Below are 18,550 nucleotides of genomic sequence, written 5' to 3'. Positions count from 1 at the left end.
TAGAGAGGAGACCCCAGAAATACGCCTTAGAGAGAAGACCACAGAAGTACGCCTTAGAGAAGAGACCACAGAAGTACGCCTTAGAGAAGAGACCCCAGAAGTACGCCTTAGAGAGGAGACACCAGAAGTACGCCTTAGAGAGGAGACCCCAGAAGTACGCCTTAGAGAAGAGACCCCAGAAGTACGCCTTAGAGAGGAGACCCCAGAAGTACGCCTTAGAGGGGAGACCCTAGAGGTATGCCTTAGAGGGGAGACCCCAGAAGTACGCCTTAGAGAGAAGACCCCAGAAGTACACCTTAGAGAAGAGATCCAAGAAGTACGCCTTAGAGAGGAGACCCCTGAAGTACGCCTTAGAGAGGAGACCCCAGAAGTACGCCTTAGAGAGAAGACCCCAGAAGTACGCCTTAGAGAAGAGACCCCAGAAGTACGCCTTAGAGAGGAGACACCAGAAGTACGCCTTAGAGAGGAGACCCCAGAAGTACGCCTTAGAGAGGAGACCCCAGAAGTACGCCTTAGAGAGGAGACCCTAGAAGTACGCCATAGAGAGGAGACCCCAGAAGTACGCCTTACAGAAGAGACCCCAGAAGTACGCCTTAGAAAGGAGACCCCAGAAGTACGCCTTAGAGAGGAAACCCCTGAAGTACGCCTTAGAGAGGAGACCCCAGAAGTACGCCTTAGAGAAGAGACCCAGAAGTACGCCTTAGAGAGGAAACCCCAGAAGTACGCCTTAGATAGGAGACTCTAGAAGTACACCTTAGAGAGGAGACCCTAGAATTACGCCTTAGAGAGGAGACCCTAAATGTACGCCTTAGAGAGGAGACCCCAGAAGTACGCCTTAGAGAGGAGACCCCAGAAGTACACCTTAGAGAGGAGACCCCAGAAGTACGCCTTAGAGAGGAGACCCCAGAAGTACGCCTTAGAGAGGAGACCCCTGAAGTACGCCTTAGAGAGGAAACCCCAGAAGTACGCCTTAGTGAGGAGACCCCAGAAGTACGCCTTAGAGAGGAGACCCCAGAAGTAGGCCTTAGAGAGAAGACCCCAGAAGTAGGCCTTAGAGAAGAGACGCTAGAAGTACGCCATAGAGATGAGACCCCAGAAGTACGCCTTAGAGAGAAGACCCCAGAAGTAGGCCTTAGAGAAGAGACCCCAGAAGTACGCCTTAGAGAGGAAACCCCAGAAGTACGCCTTAGATAGGAGACTCTAGAAGTACACCTTAGAGAGGAGACCCTAGAATTACGCCTTAGAGAGGAGACCCTAAAAGTACGCCTTAGAGAGGAGACCCCAGAAGTACGCCTTAGAGAGGAAGTCCCAGAAGTATACCTTAGAGAGGAGACCCCAGAAGTACGCCTTAGAGAGGAGACACCAGAAATACGCCTTAGAGAGGAGACCCCTGAAGTATGCCTTAGAGAGGAGACCCCAGAAGTATGTCTTAGAGAGGAGACCCCAGAAGTACGCCTTAGAGAGAAGACCCCAGAAGTAGGCCTTAGAGAAGAGACCCTAGAAGTACGCCATAGAGAGGAGACCCCAGAAGTATGCCTTATAGAGAAGACCCCTGAAGTACACTTTAGAGAAGAGACCCCAGAAGTACGCCTTAGAGAGGAGACCCCAGAAGTACGCCTTAGAGAAGAGACCCCAGAAGTACGCCTTAGAGAGGAAACCCCAGAAGTACGCCTTAGATAGGAGACTCTAGAAGTACACCTTAGAGAGGAGACCCTAGAATTACGCCTTAGAGAGGAGACCCTAAAAGTATGCCTTAGAGAGGAGACCCCAGAAGTACGCCTTAAAGAGGAGACCCCAGAAGTATACCTTAGAGAGGAGACCCCAGAAGTACGCCTTAGAGAGGAGACCCCAGAAGTACTCCTTAGAGAGGAGACCCCTGAAGTACGCCTTAGAGAGGAAACCCCAGAAGTACGCCTTAGAGAGGAGACCCCAGAAGTACGCCTTAGAGAGGAGACCCCAGAAGTAGTCCTTAGAGAGAAGACCCCAGAAGTAGGCCTTAGAGAAGAGTCGCTAGAAGTACGCCATAGAGAGGAGACCCCAGAAGTACGCCTTAGAGAGAAGACCCCAGGAGTAGGCCTTAGAGAAGAGACCCTAGAAGTACGCCTTAGAGAGGAGACCCTAGAATTACGCCTTAGAGAGGAGACCCTAAATGTACGCCTTAGAGAGGAGACCCCAGAAGTGCACCTTAGAGAGGAAGTCCCAGAAGTATACCTTAGAGAGGAGACCCCAGAAGTACGCCTTAGAGAGGAGACACCAGAAATATGCCTTAGAGAGGAGACCCCTGAAGTACGCCTTAGAGAGGAGACCCCAGAAGTATGTCTTAGAGAGGAGACCCCAGAAGTACGCCTTAGAGAGAAGACCCCAGAAGTAGGCCTTAGAGAAGAGACCCTAGAAGTACGCCATAGAGAGGAGACCCCAGACGTACGCCTTAGAGAGAAGACCCCTGAAGTACGCTTTAGAGAAGAGACCCCAGAAGTACGCCTTAGAGAGGAGACCCCAGAAGTACGCCTTAGAGAAGAGACCCCAGAAGTACACCTTAGAGAGGAAACCCCAGAAGTACGCCTTAGATAGGAGACTCTAGAAGTACACCTTAGAGAGGAGACCCTAGAATTACGCCTTAGAGAGGAGACCCTAAAAGTACGCCTTAGAGAGGAGACCCCAGAAGTACGCCTTAGAGAGGAGACACCAGAAGTACGCCTTAGAGAGGAGACACCAGAAGTACGCCTTAGAGAGGAGACCCCAGAAGTACGCCTTAGAGAAGAGACCCCAGAAGTACGCCTTAGAGAGGAAACCCCAGAAGTACGCCTTAGAGAGGAGACTCTAGAAGTACACCTTAGAGAGGAGACCCTAGAATTACGCCTTAGAGAGGAGACCCTAAAAGTACGCCTTAGAGAGGAGACCCCAGAAGTACGCCTTAGAGAGGAAGTCCCAGAAGTATACCTTAGAGAGGAGACCCCAGAAGTACGCCTTAGAGAGAAGACCCCTGAAGTACACCTTAGAGAAGAGACCCCAGAAGTACGACTTAGAGAGGAGACCCCAGAAATACGCCTTAGAGAAGAGACCCCAGAAGTACGCCTTAGAGAGGAGACACCAGAAGTACGCCTTAGAGAGGAGACCCCAGAAGTACGCCTTAGAGAAGAGACCCCAGAAGTACGCCTTAGAGAGGAGACCCCAGAAGTACGCCTTAGAGGGGAGACCCTAGAGGTATGCCTTACAGGGGAGACCCCAGAAGTACGCCTTAGAGAGAAGACCCCAGAAGTACACTTTAGAGAAGAGATCCAAGAAGTACGCCTTAGAGAGGAGACCCCTGAAGTACGCCTTAGAGAGGAGACCCCAGAAGTACGCCTTAGAGAGAAGACCCCAGAAGTACGCCTTAGAGAAGAGACCCCAGAAGTACGCCTTAGAGAGGAGACACCAGAAGTACGCCTTAGAGAGGAGACCCCAGAAGTACGCCTTAGAGAGGAGACCCCAGAAGTACGCCTTAGAGAAGAGACACCAGAAGTACGCCTTAGAGAAGAGACCCCAGAAGTGCGCCATAGAGAGGAGACCCCAGAAGTACGCCTTAGAGAAGAGACCCCAGAAGTACGCCTTAGAGAGGAGACCCCAAAAGTACGCCTTAGAGAGGAAACCCCTGAAGTATGCCTTAGAGAGGAGACCCCAGAAGTACGCCTTAGAGAGGAGACCCCAGAAGTATGCCTTAGAGAGGAGACCCCAAAAGTACGCCTTATTGAGGAGACACCAGAAGTACGCCTTAGAGAGGAGACCCCAGAAGTACGCCTTAGAGAGGAAGTCCCAGATGTACACCTTAGAGAGGAGACCCCTGAAGTACGCCTTAGAGAGGAGACACCAGAAGTACGCCTTAGAGAGGAGACCCCTGAAGTACGCCTTAGAGAGGAGACCCCAGAAGTACGACTTAGAGTGGAGACCCCAGAAGTACGCCTTAGAGAGAAGACCCCAGAAGTAGGCCTTAGAGAAGAGACCCTAGAAGTTTGCCATAGAGAGGAGACCCCAGAAGTACGCCTTAGAGAGAAGACCCCTGAAGTACACCTTAGAGAAGAGACCCCAGAAGTACGACTTAGAGAGGAGACCCCAGAAATACACCTTAGAGAAGAGACCCCAGAAGTACACCTTAGAGAAGAGACCCCAGAAGTACACCTTAGAGAGGAGACCCCAGAAGTACGCCATAGAGAGGAGACCCCAGAAGTACGCCATAGAGAGGAGACCCCAGAAGTATACCTTAGAGAGGAGACCCCAGAAGTACGCCTTAGAGAGGAGACCCCAGAAGTACGCCTTAGAGAGGAGACCCCAGAAGTACGCCTTAGAGAGGAGACCCCTGAAGTACGCCTTAGAGAGGAAACCCCAGAAGTACTCCTTAGAGAGGAGACCCCAGAAGTACGCTTTAGAGAGGAGACCCCAGAAGTACGCCTTAGAGAGGAGACCCCAGAAATACGCCTTAGAGAGAAGACCACAGAAGTACGCCTTAGAGAAGAGACCACAGAAGTACGCCTTAGAGAAGAGACCCCAGAAGTACGCCTTAGAGAGGAGACACCAGAAGTACGCCTTAGAGAGGAGACCCCAGAAGTACGCCTTAGAGAAGAGACCCCAGAAGTACGCCTTAGAGAGGAGACCCCAGAAGTACGCCTTAGAGGGGAGACCCTAGAGGTATGCCTTAGAGGGGAGACCCCAGAAGTACGCCTTAGAGAGAAGACCCCAGAAGTACACCTTAGAGAAGAGATCCAAGAAGTACGCCTTAGAGAGGAGACCCCTGAAGTACGCCTTAGAGAGGAGACCCCAGAAGTACGCCTTAGAGAGAAGACCCCAGAAGTACGCCTTAGAGAAGAGACCCCAGAAGTACGCCTTAGAGAGGAGACACCAGAAGTACGCCTTAGAGAGGAGACCCCAGAAGTACGCCTTAGAGAGGAGACCCCAGAAGTACGCCTTAGAGAGGAGACCCTAGAAGTACGCCATAGAGAGGAGACCCCAGAAGTACGCCTTACAGAAGAGACCCCAGAAGTACGCCTTAGAAAGGAGACCCCAGAAGTACGCCTTAGAGAGGAAACCCCTGAAGTACGCCTTAGAGAGGAGACCCCAGAAGTACGCCTTAGAGAAGAGACCCAGAAGTACGCCTTAGAGAGGAAACCCCAGAAGTACGCCTTAGATAGGAGACTCTAGAAGTACACCTTAGAGAGGAGACCCTAGAATTACGCCTTAGAGAGGAGACCCTAAATGTACGCCTTAGAGAGGAGACCCCAGAAGTACGCCTTAGAGAGGAGACCCCAGAAGTACACCTTAGAGAGGAGACCCCAGAAGTACGCCTTAGAGAGGAGACCCCAGAAGTACGCCTTAGAGAGGAGACCCCTGAAGTACGCCTTAGAGAGGAAACCCCAGAAGTACGCCTTAGTGAGGAGACCCCAGAAGTACGCCTTAGAGAGGAGACCCCAGAAGTAGGCCTTAGAGAGAAGACCCCAGAAGTAGGCCTTAGAGAAGAGACGCTAGAAGTACGCCATAGAGATGAGACCCCAGAAGTACGCCTTAGAGAGAAGACCCCAGAAGTAGGCCTTAGAGAAGAGACCCCAGAAGTACGCCTTAGAGAGGAAACCCCAGAAGTACGCCTTAGATAGGAGACTCTAGAAGTACACCTTAGAGAGGAGACCCTAGAATTACGCCTTAGAGAGGAGACCCTAAAAGTACGCCTTAGAGAGGAGACCCCAGAAGTACGCCTTAGAGAGGAAGTCCCAGAAGTATACCTTAGAGAGGAGACCCCAGAAGTACGCCTTAGAGAGGAGACACCAGAAATACGCCTTAGAGAGGAGACCCCTGAAGTATGCCTTAGAGAGGAGACCCCAGAAGTATGTCTTAGAGAGGAGACCCCAGAAGTACGCCTTAGAGAGAAGACCCCAGAAGTAGGCCTTAGAGAAGAGACCCTAGAAGTACGCCATAGAGAGGAGACCCCAGAAGTATGCCTTATAGAGAAGACCCCTGAAGTACACTTTAGAGAAGAGACCCCAGAAGTACGCCTTAGAGAGGAGACCCCAGAAGTACGCCTTAGAGAAGAGACCCCAGAAGTACGCCTTAGAGAGGAAACCCCAGAAGTACGCCTTAGATAGGAGACTCTAGAAGTACACCTTAGAGAGGAGACCCTAGAATTACGCCTTAGAGAGGAGACCCTAAAAGTATGCCTTAGAGAGGAGACCCCAGAAGTACGCCTTAAAGAGGAGACCCCAGAAGTATACCTTAGAGAGGAGACCCCAGAAGTACGCCTTAGAGAGGAGACCCCAGAAGTACTCCTTAGAGAGGAGACCCCTGAAGTACGCCTTAGAGAGGAAACCCCAGAAGTACGCCTTAGAGAGGAGACCCCAGAAGTACGCCTTAGAGAGGAGACCCCAGAAGTAGTCCTTAGAGAGAAGACCCCAGAAGTAGGCCTTAGAGAAGAGTCGCTAGAAGTACGCCATAGAGAGGAGACCCCAGAAGTACGCCTTAGAGAGAAGACCCCAGGAGTAGGCCTTAGAGAAGAGACCCTAGAAGTACGCCTTAGAGAGGAGACCCTAGAATTACGCCTTAGAGAGGAGACCCTAAATGTACGCCTTAGAGAGGAGACCCCAGAAGTGCACCTTAGAGAGGAAGTCCCAGAAGTATACCTTAGAGAGGAGACCCCAGAAGTACGCCTTAGAGAGGAGACACCAGAAATATGCCTTAGAGAGGAGACCCCTGAAGTACGCCTTAGAGAGGAGACCCCAGAAGTATGTCTTAGAGAGGAGACCCCAGAAGTACGCCTTAGAGAGAAGACCCCAGAAGTAGGCCTTAGAGAAGAGACCCTAGAAGTACGCCATAGAGAGGAGACCCCAGACGTACGCCTTAGAGAGAAGACCCCTGAAGTACGCTTTAGAGAAGAGACCCCAGAAGTACGCCTTAGAGAGGAGACCCCAGAAGTACGCCTTAGAGAAGAGACCCCAGAAGTACACCTTAGAGAGGAAACCCCAGAAGTACGCCTTAGATAGGAGACTCTAGAAGTACACCTTAGAGAGGAGACCCTAGAATTACGCCTTAGAGAGGAGACCCTAAAAGTACGCCTTAGAGAGGAGACCCCAGAAGTACGCCTTAGAGAGGAGACACCAGAAGTACGCCTTAGAGAGGAGACACCAGAAGTACGCCTTAGAGAGGAGACCCCAGAAGTACGCCTTAGAGAAGAGACCCCAGAAGTACGCCTTAGAGAGGAAACCCCAGAAGTACGCCTTAGAGAGGAGACTCTAGAAGTACACCTTAGAGAGGAGACCCTAGAATTACGCCTTAGAGAGGAGACCCTAAAAGTACGCCTTAGAGAGGAGACCCCAGAAGTACGCCTTAGAGAGGAAGTCCCAGAAGTATACCTTAGAGAGGAGACCCCAGAAGTACGCCTTAGAGAGAAGACCCCTGAAGTACACCTTAGAGAAGAGACCCCAGAAGTACGACTTAGAGAGGAGACCCCAGAAATACGCCTTAGAGAAGAGACCCCAGAAGTACACCTTAGAGAAGAGACCCCAGAAGTACACCTTAGAGAGGAGACCCTAGAAGTACGCCATAGAGAGGAGACCCCAGAAGTACGCCTTACAGAAGAGACCCCAGAAGTACGCCTTAGAAAGGAGACCCCAGAAGTACGCCTTAGAGAGGAAACCCCTGAAGTACGCCTTAGAGAGGAGACCCCAGAAGTACGCCTTAGAGAAGAGACCCAGAAGTACGCCTTAGAGAGGAAACCCCTGAAGTACGCCTTAGATAGGAGACTCTAGAAGTACACCTTAGAGAGGAGACCCTAGAATTACGCCTTAGAGAGGAGACCCTAAAAGTACGCCTTAGAGAGGAGACCCCAGAAGTACGCCTTAGAGAGGAGACCCCAGAAGTACACCTTAGAGAGGAGACCCCAGAAGTACGCCTTAGAGAGGAGACCCCAGAAGTACGCCTTAGAGAGGAGACCCCTGAAGTACGCCTTAGAGAGGAAACCCCAGAAGTACGCCTTAGTGAGGAGACCCCAGAAGTACGCCTTAGAGAGGAGACCCCAGAAGTAGGCCTTAGAGAGAAGACCCCAGAAGTAGGCCTTAGAGAAGAGACGCTAGAAGTACGCCATAGAGATGAGACCCCAGAAGTACGCCTTAGAGAGAAGACCCCAGAAGTAGGCCTTAGAGAAGAGACCCCAGAAGTACACCTTAGAGAGGAGACCCCAGAAGTACGCCTTAGAGAAGAGACCCCAGAAGTACGCCTTAGAGAGGAAACCCCAGAAGTACGCCTTAGAGAGGAGACTCTAGAAGTACACCTTAGAGAGGAGACCCTAGAATTACGCCTTAGAGAGGAGACCCTAAAAGTACGCCTTAGAGAGGAGACCCCAGAAGTACGCCTTAGAGAGGAAGTCCCAGAAGTATACCTTAGAGAGGAGACCCCAGAAGTACGCCTTAGAGAGGAGACACCAGAAATACGCCTTAGAGAGGAGACCCCTGAAGTATGCCTTAGAGAGGAGACCCCAGAAGTATGTCTTAGAGAGGAGACCCCAGAAGTACGCCTTAGAGAGAAGACCCCAGAAGTAGGCCTTAGAGAAGAGACCCTAGAAGTACGCCATAGAGAGGAGACCCCAGAAGTATGCCTTATAGAGAAGACCCCTGAAGTACACTTTAGAGAAGAGACCCCAGAAGTACACCTTAGAGAGGAGACCCCAGAAGTACGCCTTAGAGAAGAGACCCCAGAAGTACGCCTTAGAGAGGAAACCCCAGAAGTACGCCTTAGATAGGAGACTCTAGAAGTACACCTTAGAGAGGAGACCCTAGAATTACGCCTTAGAGAGGAGACCCTAAAAGTATGCCTTAGAGAGGAGACCCCAGAAGTACGCCTTAAAGAGGAGACCCCAGAAGTATACCTTAGAGAGGAGACCCCAGAAGTACGCCTTAGAGAGGAGACCCCAGAAGTACGCCTTAGAGAGGAGACCCCTGAAGTACGCCTTAGAGAGGAAACCCCAGAAGTACGCCTTAGAGAGGAGACCCCAGAAGTACGCCTTAGAGAGGAGACCCCAGAAGTAGTCCTTAGAGAGAAGACCCCAGAAGTAGGCCTTAGAGAAGAGTCGCTAGAAGTACGCCATAGAGAGGAGACCCCAGAAGTACGCCTTAGAGAGAAGACCCCAGGAGTAGGCCTTAGAGAAGAGACCCTAGAAGTACGCCTTAGAGAGGAGACCCTAGAATTACGCCTTAGAGAGGAGACCCTAAATGTACGCCTTAGAGAGGAGACCCCAGAAGTGCACCTTAGAGAGGAAGTCCCAGAAGTATACCTTAGAGAGGAGACCCCAGAAGTACGCCTTAGAGAGGAGACACCAGAAATATGCCTTAGAGAGGAGACCCCTGAAGTACGCCTTAGAGAGGAGACCCCAGAAGTATGTCTTAGAGAGGAGACCCCAGAAGTACGCCTTAGAGAGAAGACCCCAGAAGTAGGCCTTAGAGAAGAGACCCTAGAAGTACGCCATAGAGAGGAGACCCCAGACGTACGCCTTAGAGAGAAGACCCCTGAAGTACGCTTTAGAGAAGAGACCCCAGAAGTACGCCTTAGAGAGGAGACCCCAGAAGTACGCCTTAGAGAAGAGACCCCAGAAGTACGCCTTAGAGAGGAAACCCCAGAAGTACGCCTTAGATAGGAGACTCTAGAAGTACACCTTAGAGAGGAGACCCTAGAATTACGCCTTAGAGAGGAGACCCTAAAAGTACGCCTTAGAGAGGAGACCCCAGAAGTACGCCTTAGAGAGGAGACACCAGAAGTACGCCTTAGAGAGGAGACACCAGAAGTACGCCTTAGAGAGGAGACCCCAGAAGTACACCTTAGAGAAGAGACCCCAGAAGTACGCCTTAGAGAGGAAACCCCAGAAGTACGCCTTAGAGAGGAGACTCTAGAAGTACACCTTAGAGAGGAGACCCTAGAATTACGCCTTAGAGAGGAGACCCTAAAAGTACGCCTTAGAGAGGAGACCCCAGAAGTACGCCTTAGAGAGGAAGTCCCAGAAGTATACCTTAGAGAGGAGACCCCAGAAGTACGCCTTAGAGAGGAGACACCAGAAATACGCCTTAGAGAGGAGACCCCTGAAGTACGCCTTAGAGAGGAGACCCCAGAAGTACGTCTTAGAGAGGAGACCCCAGAAGTACGCCTTAGAGAGGACCCCAGAAGTAGGCCTTAGAGAAGAGACCCTAGAAGTACGCCATAGAGAGGAGACCCCAGAAGTATGCCTTAGAGAGAAGACCCCTGAAGTACACTTTAGAGAAGAGACCCCAGAAGTACGCCTTAGAGAAGAGACCCCAGAAGTACGCCTTAGAGAGGAAACCCCAGAAGTACGCCTTAGATAGGAGACTCTAGAAGTACGCCTTAGAGAGGAGACCCTAGAATTACGCCTTAGAGAGGAGACCCTAAAAGTATGCCTTAGAGAGGAGACCCCAGAAGTACGCCTTAGAGAGGAGACCCCAGAAGTACACCTTAGAGAGGAGACCCCAGAAGTACGCCTTAGAGAGGAGACCCCAGAAGTACGCCTTAGAGAGGAGACCCCTGAAGTACGCCTTAGAGAGGAAACCCCAGAAGTACGCCTTAGTGAGGAGACCCCAGAAGTACGCCTTAGAGAGGAGACCCCAGAAGTAGGCCTTAGAGAGAAGACCCCAGAAGTAGGCCTTAGAGAAGAGACGCTAGAAGTACGCCATAGAGAGGAGACCCCAGAAGTACGCCTTAGAGAGAAGACCCCAGAAGTAGGCCTTAGAGAAGAGACCCCAGAAGTACACCTTAGAGAGGAGACACCAGAAGTACGCCTTAGAGAGGAGACCCCAGAAGTACGCCTTAGAGAAGAGACCCCAGAAGTACGCCTTAGAGAGGAAACCCCAGAAGTACGCCTTAGAGAGGAGACTCTAGAAGTACACCTTAGAGAGGAGACCCTAGAATTACGCCTTAGAGAGGAGACCCTAAAAGTACGCCTTAGAGAGGAGACCCCAGAAGTACGCCTTAGAGAGGAAGTCCTAGAAGTATACCTTAGAGAGGAGACCCCAGAAGTACGCCTTAGAGAGGAGACACCAGAAATACGCCTTAGAGAGGAGACCCCTGAAGTATGCCTTAGAGAGGAGACCCCAGAAGTATGTCTTAGAGAGGAGACCCCAGAAGTACGCCTTAGAGAGATGACCCCAGAAGTAGGCCTTAGAGAAGAGACCCTAGAAGTACGCCATAGAGAGGAAACCCCAGAAGTATGCCTTAGAGAGAAGACCCCTGAAGTACACTTTAGAGAAGAGACCCCAGAAGTACGCCTTAGAGAGGAGACCCCAGAAGTACGCCTTAGAGAAGAGACCCCAGAAGTATGCCTTAGAGAGGAAACCCCAGAAGTACGCCTTCGATAGGAGACTCTAGAAGTACACCTTAGAGAGGAGACCCTAGAATTACGCCTTAGAGAGGAGACCCTAAAAGTACGCCTTAGAGAGGAGACCCCAGAAGTACGCCTTAAAGAGGAGACCCCAGAAGTATACCTTAGAGAGGAGACCCCAGAAGTACGCCTTAGAGAGGAGACCCCAGAAGTACGCCTTAGAGAGGAGACCCCTGAAGTACGCCTTAGAGAGCAAACCCCAGAAGTACGCCTTAGAGAGGAGACCCCAGAAGTACGCCTTAGAGAGGAGACCCCAGAAGTAGGCCTTAGAGAGAAGACCCCAGAAGTAGGCTTTAGAGAAGAGTCGCTAGAAGTACGCCATAGAGAGGAGACCCCAGAAGTACGCCTTAGAGAGAAGACCCCAGAAGTACGCCTTAGAGAAGAGACCCCAGAAGTACGCCTTAGAGAGGAGACCCCAGAAGTACGCCTTAGAGAAGAGACCCCAGAAGTACACCTTAGAGAGGAGACCCCAGAAGTACGCCTTAGAGGGGAGACCCTAGAGGTATGCCTTAGAGAGGAGACCCCAGAAGTACACCTTAGAGACAGTGTCAGACTGAGGCATAAAGGGCCCACCAGGGGAATGCAGTGATAGGAAAACATGCTTAAAGGGTGTGGTCATCCACCAGAGGGGGTGCGGCCAGCCACCACAGCTGCTTGGCTAACTGTCGGGCAAATCTTGGTGTAGTTTCTATAGAAGCAAACCAATAACTGATGTTCATCCATGTTCCTGCTCCACAAGGTAACTGACAATCTAATACTGTAACAATGTACAATTCAGTGCACAGTGTGGAACATGACACCTAGAGGAGGGGGTGGGCCCCCAGGCAGTGGGGCCCACCGGGGATTTCCCCTGTATCCCTGTGGGCCAGTCCTACCCTGTTTAGAGAGGAGACCCCAGAAGTACACCTGTCTCCTTAATCAACAGGCATTAGCCCCTTGCTGGCTTACACAGTGTCACTTGCTGGAAACCATTTTGACTGCAGTAACTTTTACATTTTTAGATATAGCTCACCATACCTACCTGCACAGGTAAAATCCAGACACATAAGTCACTCCCCTACCCTCCTAAACTCCTCCCCTGGATCATCTGAACACACCCACTGTAGGAACAAAAACAGGCCTAAAACCACAACCCATCGATGAATAAGAATCAAAACTAAAATACGGGGTCGGCTCACATCTCTAATCTTGACATTGCCAAATGATCCAAAATTAGGTTGTAATCATCACAGTCTGGTTTATGTTTCACAGATACATAAGATGCTGCAGGTTATTATGATGGTGCTGTGATGATATACTGTACAGGATGAGAGGCCTAGAGACTGGTCATAGTAATATGTGGGGATGTTCTACACGACCAGTAGGGAACGAAGATCCTTCAAAGACAACTATACACTATTTCCTCACTGGTAACATCACGTCTCACTCAGTATATTCTGTATATTTTGTTCCTTTCTTTGTATTAGGGAACTTATTGGTGATCACAATTGTCAGCTACTTTGGTGCAAAGTTACATCGTCCCCGGATAATAAGCATCGGATGCCTGGTCATGTTCCTGGGGAGCTGTATAACAGCGTTACCCCATTTCATCATGAGGCGGTAAGATCAGCAATAATAATACACATTCTTTACTCACAGAGTAGATAATACTTCATGCTTTTCATTTAGGCCTTTATAAGATCCAGGTAGAGTTGTTAATTTGTTACCACCAGATGGAGCTAGACAGCGGCTCTGTGTCCTATGTAAGAGCAATGACAATACACATACAGTATATACCTGAGTGACATAAAGGCCACAGAGAGAGGGCGATGCCACGGGCAGACATTGACATTGTACACATTGCCTGCTGTTATTCGCAGATGTCATATCATATATACAAAAGGTGTGGCTTTTGCTATGACTGGCGTTTGTGGGCTAGAGGTTTGGGTGAGCGCCTTGCAGCGTGGGTGTCCCAGGTTTGAGACGTGGTAAGGGACATTATTTATTTTTTTAATAATCAATACAGAATTAAAAAGAAATCACTTGGTGGTGTGTGAGTTCTTTCGACACGGCTGGCATGTGTGGGCTAGAGGTTTGGGTGAGCGCCTTGCAGAGTGGGCATCCCGGGTTTGAGACCTGGTAAGGGACATTTTTTTTTTAAATCTTCACTACAGGACTTGGTGGTGTGTGAGTGCTGTCATTTATACAGATATCTGTATTGACCACAGCATAGCGCAACTAGCAGGGCACTATGTGGCGTACTGTATGGAGCGCCGCACACCACTTTCTTGAGCACTCAGTACATCAGCAGTACAGTGGCATAAAGTAGCATAGAAATGCCAGGTGGTGGGAAGCTTGGGACAATGTATTGAGTTCAGTAGGGTTGGATAACAATACTGAACTTCAATTGCTCGGTCTTTATGCAATGCTGGGAGTGCGTCTTTTTGGTCAACACAGATATCTGTATAAATGACAGAACTCACACATCACCACGTTCTATAGTGAAGATTTAAAAAAAAAAAATGTCCTTTACCACGTCTGCAAGGCGCTCACCCAAACCTCTAGCCCACACATGCCAGCGCCGAAAGCCGCACCAGTCGTGTACAGCCGATGCACTGTGTGTCACTCCCGACCAGCTCCACAGTACTATGAGACTCCATGCGCCACAGCATAGCGTGACTAGCAGAGCGCTACGTGGCATATTGTATGGAGCAAGCACATAGTGCATCAGCAGTACAGTGGCATAAAGTAGCATAGAAATCCCAGGTGGTGGGACGTTATGGACAATGTATTGAGTTCGGCGGCATTGAATAGAAGTGAATGATGGTTGGGGAGCATTAGTGAATATTTTTCCCGCCTCATTAAAAGCTGTGCGTGCGTGTGAAATATTTTTATAAAAAGTACATGACATGCGAGTTTAAGAAATATAAACAACTTTAAATTCCGTTTTGGATTGATAACTATTATGGATTTTATGTCATTCTATGGGATGTATTATATTGGCTGTGTTTGGGATTATTGTTTATGTTATTGTCTATGTTATTGAGATATTTTTTGGTACTTCCGCCCTACATGGGCGTGACAGGAAGCACATTATTTTTGCCCTATAAATATCTCAGTCTATGCATGCATCCATATGCCTTGAAAAAGACCCTTAAAGGTCGAAACGCGTTGGTGCTGCATGCCTGCATCATTTTCATATTGGAAGTAAGAAACATCTTTACCTGAAAGCATTGGGACCCTGTGTCTGACCCCTAAGGAGATTCCGGATGATCCCAGGACCGGTTATCTATGGGTCCCAGTGCTTTTTCACTGGGTACGTGACGTTGTGTCCAATTCTGCATTTATTGAACACCCCTTATTCCCTCCTTTGGTGGTGTCCTATTTATATGCAGTCACATTTGCACTTTATTGTATAGATGTCCATTTATGTGCAATTGCATTTGCACTTTATTTCATCCATTTTTTATTAATGGTATTTATGTGATCCTATTGTTTTTTGTCTGATTAAATTGTTATATTTTTATCATCACTATTTATAGTTTTTATTAGTACTCAGCGCAGTGGTGGAATTCTTTTAAATTTTTTCTATATAAAAAAACACACCTATTGAACTGCGCAGTTTGTCAAAATATATGTAGATATATATATATATATATATATATATAAAAGATTCTGTAGTGCACTGATATTATGTTGGATAAATAAAGAAAGGCTTCCTTTATAAAAAAATAAACAAATTTAATCACAATGTTGTAATAAACACATATACCAATTAAAATATTCTACAATTTAAATATATTATCCGCAGTAAATGGTTATGCATATCATCATTGTAATAGATGTAAAAGGACAATATTGATACTATATTGCTCACCGGCCGGTTTTGGCGATACAAATATAAAAGTCTCGTTTCTTAGTAGTCATCCAGTGGTGCTTACATGAATATATCTATGAGTTCCCTGGTAGGATAAATCCAATTAGCCCAAGGTGTATCGGAGACACTCTATATGTGAGTGTACTGAATGTTTGACCATGTATTAGAGTTCTTATATGCCGCTTGGTGAGAGACCTGCAGTATCCCTCACCTGCCTGGAAGTAATCAGCAATGTGGGGGGTATCACCCTCAATCGGCAAAACAATGTTCAATGTAAAATCCTCTCCGTCTGCTCACTGCGAGTGTGTGGCTGCAACACATGTGTGTCAGCTTGCTCACCGGTCTTGAGTCCCGCTGCTGTGCATCTGGCTTCCCTCCTCGCCTCTGAGCACTGAGGGCGGGAGGTGGTTGTCTGCTCAGCACGCTGCGCCTGCTTGATTCCCGGAGACCGGTCTGTTGTGAGCCTCGCACTGTGAGCCGTGCGCTGTAAGCAACTCCAGGTGTCTATGGAATATGGATTAAAAGTCCATGATGAATATGCAAAAATGGTTGTAGAATGGTATCCTTAATCGACGCGTTTCGCTCTTAACCAAGAACTTTTTCGAGAGCTAAGTACAGACAGTTACTGATGTTGGGTTAGAGAGATTTCTATGTAAGATGAATGTGGGTAAGGAGGAAAGCGACTGTTTGCCTGGAGAGATTCATCTCCTGGAGTAACTAGACCTGGTGCATGGATGTGCTGGGTGACAGACAGTGGGTTGTGATTGAGCAGTCGCAGTATCTGTGTAGGCTCTTCCACCTCTCTCACATATTCCCATGGAACTAAAGAACGCTCAATCTGTTGAATACTGCTGGTGACAAAACCAACTAATAGGGAGATAAAACGATGAGTATATGCAACAAGAGATTGATTGGTATTATCATTGATAAAATCTTATTGGAGATAACATAATGTGATATTATTGTCCTTATTACACAGCTACCAGTATGACAAAGCCACACCCCACACATTACAGAACCTGACGTCCCACGCTCACTTGTGTATGGCAGATCAGAGCCACGTCGGGGACCACGAGTTTTCAGAAGGTGCATTTTGAAGTTTTTTATTTTGCAAGGAAAGCATTTCTCCTGTCACTGTTGTAATCTTAGTATGGTGAAATTAATCTTATTTTCTAATCACAATTAGGGAAATTACTTTATTTTTTCAATATAGGTTTTGTAAAATTGAATCCATTTATTTATTTTAACAAGTACAGTAGAGTGTTGGTGCAACTGTGTATATGTGACCCGGCTTAGTCAGCTCAGAGATGAGTAGCGAAGCCGGGAGACCTGAGTTGGGTTTCCAGCGCCACTGCGCATAACTAAATTGACAAAGCCGGGTCACACATATCCAGTTGCATCAAAGCTGTTCTTACCGCTGGCAGCCTGTACTGCCAGGGGGCGTCGTATCACTCAGCTAATATTTTATTCACATATTGCGATGATGACTGATTTTCTGATTATCGCTGCTTATTAAGAGGGGCCTATTAGAAATGTGGATAAAAGTTCAGTCTCATTTTGAGAGAGGAGATAGAGAGACTGAATTCATGTAACCTAGAGATAACCCTGCGACTGGCTCAGTTATTCTCCAAGGGGGGAAGTTAATTCCTAGTAATGTGGCACCAGACATCATCGCCATGTGGGGCTGCGCTCATTTGCGTCTATTACAGTAGACAATATTGGCTAATTGTCCTGTGCACCTGTATAGGGTGTGGTTAGTAATTAGCGCAGAAACTTTTTTTCCCAATTCTTATGGTGGCACTTTCCAGAATGTAATTCCCCCCCTCAGTGTCATTGTTTTCTAGCTAGCATTTAACTACTGAACCAACTCTCTCCCTGTACAGAATGCACAGCCGGATCCTCAGAGTCCTTGATGTGGATATTTGTTCTTGCTGGGAATATTCTACAAGGAATTGGAGAGACCCCTATTGAGCCACTCGGGTTGTCTTACATCGATGACTTTGCAAAAGTGGAAAATTCTCCATTTTACATAGGTAACTAATAAATATTCAGACCTAACAATTATCTACTGAAGTGATTGTCATATGATGTCATCCGAATTTACCCAGAAGGTAATGCAAATTCAGCGCAGCTAATTATGTGATCAGTAAATGATGTCTCACTGGGAGGAGCCTGTGACCTGAAGGACAAGCACTGCCATCACTTCATTTTTTTAAAATAACAAAATTATTATTATTATTATTATTATTATTACTATTGTTGTTGTTATTATTATTATTATTATTATTACTACCATTATGATTATTATGATTATTATTATTGATATTATTATTATTATTATTATTATTATTATTACTACTACCATTATTGTTTTTATTATTATTTTTATAATAATAATTATAATAATAATCATAATAATAAAATAATAATAATAATTGTTTTTATTGATTATATTATTATTATTATTATTATTACTATTATTAATATTATTATTACTATTATTGTTATTATTTTTATTGTTCTTATTATTATTATTATTAAGGTTCTACTAGAATAATCTTATGAATCATAACAAATTACAATAGGGGATATCTCCCTCTCATTCAGTCTTAAGGGTCAATTCAATTACAGGCAATATACTAGCAGGTGCGAGTCATCATGACAACGGGCGTACTTGACAGCAGCTCAAATTCGCATAAAAATTCTTGCAGCCCCATAAGGCTCCAAACAAAATTATGTGAATTCAAGCTCGGAGCCGGCCGCGAGGGGTGCGAGATGCGTTGCTGTTGCCGGCATTTTAACGCCATTGCACCTTGCGCACTTTGCGTGCAATTGGATTGACCCCTTAGTTGTTAGATGGCTAAATATTTTCAGAATAGTACATTAGTTAAATTTTGATCCAGTTTGGTTAGGGTTTATTCTGCATTACACAGCGAGAAATCATACCATAAGAAGGATGTGTTATATTCCTCTTCCCGATAGTGCTGAGCGCCCCTCTCACATGGACTATTGCTGCCAAAACTTAAAGGCGTTAGAGTGGGACGCTGCGCTAATGCCTACTCTAGGCACCCGGGGAAGCTCAGGGGGCCCCATTAGCAGCATCTCAGTCTCTCTCTGACACACATAGAAAGATCATGGTGCAGTATCATCGCTCCCGGCCCTTCCCTCCCAGGCGGATAATAACATATAGCAAATGCATTATGATGACACATACAAGCTCTGTATTGCGATACAGAAGACAGTTACTGCCATGTGTCCCGGTGACTGTAACCGTCATTGTGTAACCGGCGATATCACCTTGT

At 47.6% G+C, this 18,550-nt stretch overlaps 1 protein-coding gene across 1 annotated transcript in view; it reads left to right on the top strand.

Annotated features, from left to right (window-relative positions):
• LOC148443350 (solute carrier organic anion transporter family member 1A2-like) overlaps positions 1-18,550 on the top strand; it is a 54,570-nt gene that overhangs the window by 11,715 nt on the left and 24,305 nt on the right. The window contains exons 3-5 of the mRNA XM_088462941.1: positions 12,859-12,991; positions 16,228-16,334; positions 17,132-17,281. Of these exons, the coding sequence (XP_088319067.1) occupies positions 12,859-12,991; positions 16,228-16,334; positions 17,132-17,281 (390 nt within the window). The remainder of the gene's footprint in view (positions 1-12,858; positions 12,992-16,227; positions 16,335-17,131; positions 17,282-18,550) is intronic.

The sequence above is a fragment of the Taudactylus pleione genome, unplaced genomic scaffold (genome assembly GCF_031769625.1).
Source record: "Taudactylus pleione unplaced genomic scaffold, aTauple2 ptg001296l, whole genome shotgun sequence".
Lineage (NCBI taxonomy): Eukaryota > Metazoa > Chordata > Amphibia > Anura > Myobatrachidae > Taudactylus > Taudactylus pleione.
The sequence above is the reverse complement of the archived record's forward strand: the minus strand, read 5'-3'. Positions and strand labels throughout refer to the sequence as shown.